Genomic DNA, 7,951 nt, shown 5'->3' with positions numbered 1-7,951 from the left:
GGGCGCATTATGACTCCATGTATGAGTAAATAGTTGGTGTATGACATTTCGAGAAAACAAGAATGGACCTAACGCAGGGAAGAGTTGAACCATGTTGAACTAAATTGGAAAGGTGGATCGTGGGCCAGAATTAATGTTATTGCTTTTGGAAGTCGAGGAAAAACAGAAGAAGTGATTGACCTTAACCAAATGTCCCCTCTTTACCGTTCCCGGTAGTACAGATGCATCATTTGTGTTGCATTGTAGTCGTGTAGGTACATACGTATGTGCATTGGTGCATGAATGTGTACAAGTGAACGCCCATTCTAGCATTATATTAGGTATGTATGTATAAATTGTATATGGTAAAGAAAAGTGGGAAACTAATCAAATGTTACTTTGAGGTTAAAGAAATGATAACTGTTATAGTTAAGATGTAGGCCGACATAAGAGTTACTATAAAGCAATACAATAAGAACATTTCACTTTTGATAAAATTGTCATTTTACACATCGGTGGGAGGCCTATATCCAGCACGCTTAAAATCGCACAGCGTGACACAAGAGTTAGCATTGGAACTTTTAACAAGCGAACTTGACATTCAGTCGAAAACGTTTAAGAATAGAAACATAGACCTCACATTTTACAGAGGTCTTTGATAAAATTCACGATAGATTCAGTTGGTCAATTAAGATGTCATAAGCAACGAGAGCCGAAATTATTATGAAAGGGGGGATGCTTGTCAAACCCCCCCCCCCCAAAAAAAATATAATAAAGGCAATTATTAAAAATAACTAATAAGCTTTATACGAACGTATCGTTTTCACTTATTGCATCAGAAATTCGAAGCTCCAATGTTGTGTATGTTATATCCACTGCGCAAATGTCTGGCAACGCAGGAGACTGGCAACCGAAGACCGATGCCCCCGAATTATGTAAACTGGTGACTCTGGAACGTTTCGACAGCCTCTCCCGTTGGCACTTTATAATCAAAAGGTGACTTCGCACTTCGTATATATTCAATAACATAACAGCACATGAACAGACATAAATAAAATAGGCAAGCAGAATATTCGATTAACACCGCACAACCATCAAGAGCTAGGCCATGCACTATAGACCACTCGAGTTCAAATAAACGAATATCAAAGCCTGGCAACTTAGCGGCCTTCTCTGCCGTAACGGTCACTCATCAAACACTGAAACAACACACCGACACATCCTCGACAATCAGCACCAAAGTCACGCGCCCAATTTCCGCTGTCGCTCGCAACAATACCCGGTTCGCCCAGCGTGCCGGAAGTGATGATGACGTTACCGTGCCCTGAGGTCATCCGGCACGTAATTTACCACAAAGGACAGTTTCCTGTCGCTGCGTGGGACAAGGTCAGCAGCGCCGGAGCGTGCGTCCGAGCTTCTTCGCGACGCGACCTCCATTTGGCTTGAGATCTTCTATGGAGTCAGCATCGGCAGCTTCCTTTGCCGGGCATCTGGCAGCACGCACGACAGAGCGGCCAGATTCGCGGGCCGGGGTCTACGGCCGCCCTCTTGCCGAATACTTCGCTTCAAAGAGCTGAAAAGCAGCTGTGTCGCTCACTCGACGGTGTCAGGCCTCACGAGACGGCCCCAGAAGAGCGGCACGCCCGTCTTGGTGTCGCGGATCACGAACAGGAAGGGCCGGTTGGCGATGAAGCTGGAGCCGAAGCTCCCGCGGCTGACGAGGCCGACGGTGGCGGCGGCCGCCTCGGTGCCCGTCTCGTGGACGTCGATCACCGCCTGGTGCACTACCTCGCTGAGGAACAGTGGTCCGTCCGGCGACAGGCGCTTCAGCGACGCGTGGATCGGGTCAAACAGGTCAGCGGCGCCCATCTTCTGCAGGGCACCCGCCAGAGAGAGCGTGTGCGACATCTTGAAGCGCGGCAGTCGCACCAGCAGGGTGTCCTCGCGAAGCGAGTTGACGATCTCCGTCAGAGAGGCCGAGCCCAGGTGCTGCTCGAGGCGGCGGAGCGCCTCCTCTCCCGCCTCGTTGGGCAGGAACACGTACATGCCGTGGCGACCACCCGAGTACGGCAGGCCCACCACGCTGAAGCCGCGGTCCCGGAACACACCGTACGGCACGGTCAGGTCGCCGGTCATCATGTTGGCCGGCACCGTCTCGTTGACGCTGACGTGGAAGCGTGAGTCCATGGCGGTGCGTGAAGCGTTGAACGGCGTCTGCCAGGAGCTGTTGAAGTAGACCACGTTGGTGGCCACCAACCTCGTGCTGGTCGGCAGCGGCTCCGTCAGCAGCTTCTTGATCTTGCCGTTGGTGTTGTCGCTCACCCAGGTGTTGATGCGGCGCTGCGAAGGTACCGGGCGGTGGTTGAAGTCCAGAGTCTCCACGGAAGCCTGGTAGAAGGAGCTGGCCGCCTTCTGGAACTCGGGCACCATGCGGAGGCCGGCGGCGGCGAAGAGCCGGTTGGCGATGCTGACCGTGCTGCCGTTGGAGTGGAACAGTAGCGACTGCAGCTGAAGGCCGCTCTGCTGGTGGATGAGCAGGTCCTCGATGCCGGCCGGGTAGCGGAGCGCGGCGCGCAGCTGGTCGTAGGTGCGGTCCGAGGCGCCCAGCAGCAGCAGGTTCAGCACGCTCGTAATGGAGAACGGCGAGAACACCACGTTGCCGCGGCCAAGGTGGTTGGTGCTCAGGTCCACCGTGAAGTCCACCATCGAGTTGGTGATGCTGAACGGCTGCGGCGACTGGGACGTGGCCACGTTGTCAGCGATGCTGTTCCGGGGCATGCCCAGCACCGAGTGCTGAGCTATAAAAACGGCCACAACCAGACCTGCGCAAAACCAGGAGAAAACGTGTCAACGACATTGTTGGCGGGGGTGAGCGCATGTCGGTTAATCCTTTGTAATGCAAGACCACAATTCCCAGCATCTTGTGGGATTTCGCCCTGCAACGGGTTTCCTGATTTGGCGGGACAGTATCCGTCCATGTTGATGTGCGAGACCGAACCGCCACAGCGATAAAAATGATTTATGGACATCGACAAGGGTATGCAAAACATTTCACAGTGTATTCGAAGCTGCAGATAATTTTGCATTGGATATAGACGGCGGTGGTTTAATTTCTCCGAAAATATGTAATTAAGGGCAAATCAGTGGTAGCCCACGACCGAAAAAGCTTTTTGCCAACAGCAATAGATTGACCAACACACAGACAAATGAAAAGATGAAACGATAAGAAGCAAAATGGCATTACACACGCCCTTCCGCTTACCTATGGCCCTCATTTTGCAGTCGATCGTCCTGTGTCGCTCCACTCGGTCTATCACTTCGCTCCTGATGCACTGCCCTCGATCACAGCACCAGCGACCCCGGCGGTCGGTCTCTCACTGCCGGCCTCAGCGCTGTGGCGCCGCTAAAAACGCGCCGCTCGACCCGGCTGGGTATTTCCAGTGTGGGATGCGCCGGCGCCCGTCCCCAGCCACCCACCGACCGTCCGTCCCCAGCCGTGACGTCAGCGGCCAGCCGAGTTTCCCGCCGACAGAGGCCGCAGCGGCAGGGGCGCGTTCAGGGTCAGCGGTCGGTGGGGTCGGACCCGCACCACCCCAGGGTATGTCGGGGGACGGGGAACATGGGGTGATGTTACACGGAATGAAAACTGGGCCGAGGATAGGGGTCGAGTCGGGAGGTTTGGTCATCGCTGGTTCTGGTCACGCCCTTGCTGAGCTGATCAGGGCACTACTGCGCTACCACTTGAGCGCCCCAGAATAACTCACACACACCCTGTTCGGGACGCCCAGCACGTGAGTATGATTATTTGAGGATGGTGATTCGGTGGCAATTGCGTCAGAGCCCGGAAATCACAAACCCCATCGCTCCGCGACGAGGTGACAAGTCACACCCTCTACTTTCAGGAAGTGACCACGGTGACATCACGAAATGATCCAACCCAGGCGTAACGCCACTGACGCTAGTTGAGTTGTACTCACGAAACATAACAGTGCTTGAAAGCTAGGAGAAACATGCTCCGTGGTTCGCACTCACACGCGGATAAGCGTCCTAACGGGCTGGGAGCGGACAACGTCCCGGGCGCCAGGATTTGAAAATTTCAAATAAAATTTCCCAGGCACCAAACGGATAAAACTAATTTGATAGGTGAGCAATAAAAATGCAGCAAAGACCGTTCGTTAATCGTTACTTTGCAATCGTCATAACATCGATAATCGTCAATCGCTAGTCGTTAACTCGTTCGGAAGTTAAAATGAGTCAGAATAATTGCCCAACGTTTCGTTGTATTAGCTTTATCAAGGGCTACAAGTACAAACATTCAAAAGTAGCAACATTTTCCAAGTTCGCACATTCGCATTGTAACCGGAAACATATTTAAAAACATATCGTGTTCGTGACATATTTTTGCAGCAAATAACATGTCACGATACATATTTAACCCTCGCATGTGTGCGGCGTTTGCCAGCTTCTAATGTGTAGGGGGGGTCGGTTGGACCCCCCCCCCTTGCCGTTTGGCCCCTGATCGAGCTAGAGCTTCGCGGAAAGAACGAGCGTGTTGCCCGTGATGAGAGGAAGCCGATGATACCCAATTTTAAGGTCCTAGGTCATTGGTTGACCTTCCAGGTCAGGTCAATGACCCAAAGTCGGGAAAATCGGGACCTTGTTGAAGCACTTGCTGTATGTAAGGCATAGGTATAAGTTCTATGAGAAAAAGCACTTTTAAATGGCCCTTTGTCAGTGGAAATTTTACACAAAGCCAAAGATCACCCGAATCGAAAGATAATGGAATCCCTGTACATTCGCGAGCGAAAACCAATCCTAAATAGAAATGTCTCTTCCTGGTTCATATTTAAGACTGTGTCAAGTACATGTCATCGCTTAGGTGCCTATTCATAGACGTGCATTTCGAGTATGTAGCACATGTACCTACTGATACTGTTGTAAACGTATCTAGAAATGATTGTGGGATTGTTAAATCACTGTTGTCATTTATTCTGGGGTGTGTGTGTGGGGGGGGGGGGAGATATTATAGGGAATACTCTTAAACTTTGTCTTGGCTATAGGACTTAACCTAATAACATATACTTCATTCGTTAGTTGTAGCAGCATTTTAGGTGAGCTCTATATGCAATGTGTTCACGTGAAATGTTTGAAAATGTGAATTTTTCTGCCGATATTGTGAGCTTCCCGTTGTGTCTGACAAAAGTTCTATCTGGCTTATTTTGATAATGACCTGTGGTCGAAATCATCAATAATTATTTCATTATTTCATCATTTGGTATTTCATTGTAAGGAGGCCATTTAAAAGTGCTTTTTTCTCATAAAATCGGGACCTGTTAGAAAGTCGTAAAGTGTGGCTGCTGAGGGGTTTTTCGGGGTGCTGATCACGAATATCGTGTTAGTTTTGATCACAGATGATGTCTTTAGGCATTTAGACCAGGTCGGGTCGGGTCAGGTCAGGTCAGGTCAACCAGTAGGCGTCGTGACGGGTATTCGTAGTACGTGTCAACCGCCTCTGACAGGTTCGTAACATGTTACGAAGGCACCAAAACTACTTCGTAAATGTTCAAATGGTTGCTAAATTCGAATTCAGCTCCAAAAACTAGCCTAGAAACATGTACAGCTCGAAAAAGTGAACCGAGGTCACCCGAGGTCACCAAAGGTCAATGACCTGACCTGACCTTCAGGTGACCTTGACACCCACCCTAATGCATGGAAGCAACATCAAATCACATGTTTGAACGTTTGAAACCACGAAAAGCTTGCAAACCCGCGGCTAATGCGAGCCGACATACGCAGAATCGCGATTCCGGCCAAACATGGTCTCGGAAAAGAGGTCACAGGTCAAAGGTCATTTGGGTCAGGGTCATGAAATTTTCAGGGTAGGTGTAAAATTGATCAATGTGAGGGTACTGAAAGTTTCGTCGCGATCGGCCGCTTTTTACGCGAGTTATTCGCGAAAAACCATGGGGGGGGTCCATCCGACCCCCCCCCCCCCTACACATGCGAGGGTTAACCCGCGCGGGGCTGGGGTCTCCAGCCGAACGCGCGGGGCTGGGGGGGGGGGTAAATTTTACCCCCCCCCCCCCCCCCTGTTATCTCCCGAACTAATGGTCCGATTTGGAAAATTCAAACGGCAATCGAAAGATCTCATCACGAACAACTAAAAACATGTACTTAATTTTAAGTTTGAGGTCAAGGACAAGGTCAGGTCAAGGGTACAAATTGCAAGTTCCTACAGTATCGGCCTTGCACCGTAGTTGCCGAAGAATGGAGTCATGGACTGAGACTGATCGCCCAAAACGTGTTCTTAGGCTACCAAGACAATATTCGTTGCATACAATATCATTCAGAGGTCAAGGTCAAGGTCAGGTCAGGTCAGGTCACCAAAAACAAAATATAGAAAAGGGCATGTGCGACACATGTTTTATGGGTCATTTTACTCATAGAATTCAATAGGCACACTCAATAAGTGATATGGACCACCTCTGGATGAATTTCAGGTCGAGGTCAGGTCAAGGTCAGGTCAAGTGAGGTCAAATTTTGAAGTTGGTTGTTAAGGCCTAAAAAGGTGTCTATCTGATGCAGTTTTTCACGGCGAATCGAATGGTGCTATTTTTGTTTCCGTACGAGGTCTAGAACTTCCAAAAAAGTCATTTTTTTCAAAAAAAAAATGTGTGTCGTGACGTCATACAATTTTGAATAACTCCCACATTTTTGAACCGATTCTTCTAAAACTTGGTATGTAGGTGCACATAGACCACGTCTCTGACATATATTCCGGTTTTTTCGATACGCTCAAAATTTTGGATTTTATAGTTATTTTCCCAAAAAAGTCAGTTTTTTTAAAAACTTTGGGCCAAAATCCAAAATTTTAAAAAACCGAGATAGCCATTTGATAGACAAAGTAAAATTACGTATATCCTTTTTTGTTATGTCTTGATTCCTTTAAAAATGAAGATGTTAGCGGCGTTTGAACTTTTGCCGTTTTTCAGGCGAAAATGGCGAACATGACGACACTAAAACGTCAATTTCTCAAACATTTTCCGACGGATTTCGCTCAAATTTTCAGGGAACGTGTCAAATTGATGTAAGAAAAGGTACTGAAAGTTTGGCGGCGCTGCGCGCCGCCGTTTTTGAGATATTGCAAATATTCGCGAGGGGGATAAAATTTACCCCCCAGCCCCGCGCGGGTTAAATATGTTTCAGGCTACACGACGAATGTGCGAACTTGGAAAATGTGGCTATTTTTGAATGTATGTACTATGTAGGCCCTTGAAAAGATAACAGCAAAACGTCGGGCCATTAATGTGTCCAATTTTAACGTACCAACGAGTTAACGTAGCTATTAACCAAGTAACGATGTTATGACGATTATAAAAAACACGATTAAGGAAAGGTATATGCTCCATTTTTACTCTCAACTTGTCTCATTTCAAAAACAGGTGCATAATGCTCCGTCATGAAAAGAAACCTAACCGTTCATTGCATCGCAATGCGAAGGGTAAGTAGCATATGTGTGAATATCGCCCAGCAAAAAGCCACAATGAGGAGCGTTCCTTCCGTTTTTGGCCCCGTCAGTTATCTGCTAGCGTGTCTTTCAGGATCGAGTCACACATAATGTCCCATTTTATCGTGTGTAGTCAGAGCCTGCCAATTCACCGATCGTGATCCTTTGAGCCATTTCCGGTGGTTCGACGGTTGACGAGAGTACGTGTTTACCGATGAAACGCTGTCACGCAGCATTATCAGCCAGCTGACTCAAAAAGCTGGTCAGAATCAGCCTATGGGCAGCCCGGGCCTTGTACAGCACTTATTGTGCAGTGAACATAAGGGTTAACAATAAAGGCAACTGCTTCTTCAATCATTCGAAACGCTAAACCTAATGATAACAATAAACACGCCTTCGCAGACACTTTTTGTCTATCACACCAAGCATGGGTATTTGTTGCAAATCTTCTTGGGACACCAGGGA

General features: G+C 48.6%; 1 protein-coding gene across 1 annotated transcript; it reads right to left on the bottom strand.

Moving 5' to 3' along the window:
- Positions 1–976: 976 nt before the first annotated feature.
- On the bottom strand, positions 977–3,484 carry LOC122391484 (leukocyte elastase inhibitor-like). Its single transcript, XM_043385432.1, has 2 exons — positions 3,242–3,484; positions 977–2,801 (listed from the first exon to the last, which is right to left on the bottom strand). The coding sequence occupies exons 1-2, from the start codon at positions 3,252–3,254 to the stop codon at positions 1,573–1,575; spliced, it is 1,242 nt and encodes a 413-aa protein (XP_043241367.1). The 5' UTR covers positions 3,255–3,484; the 3' UTR covers positions 977–1,572.
- Between the last annotated feature and the right edge of the window lie 4,467 nt (positions 3,485–7,951).

The sequence above is a fragment of the Amphibalanus amphitrite genome, unplaced genomic scaffold (assembly GCF_019059575.1).
Source record: "Amphibalanus amphitrite isolate SeventyFive unplaced genomic scaffold, NRLGWU_Aamphi_draft 000439F_arrow, whole genome shotgun sequence".
NCBI lineage: Eukaryota > Metazoa > Arthropoda > Thecostraca > Balanomorpha > Balanidae > Amphibalanus > Amphibalanus amphitrite.
This window is presented reverse-complemented; position numbering and strand designations above follow the sequence as displayed.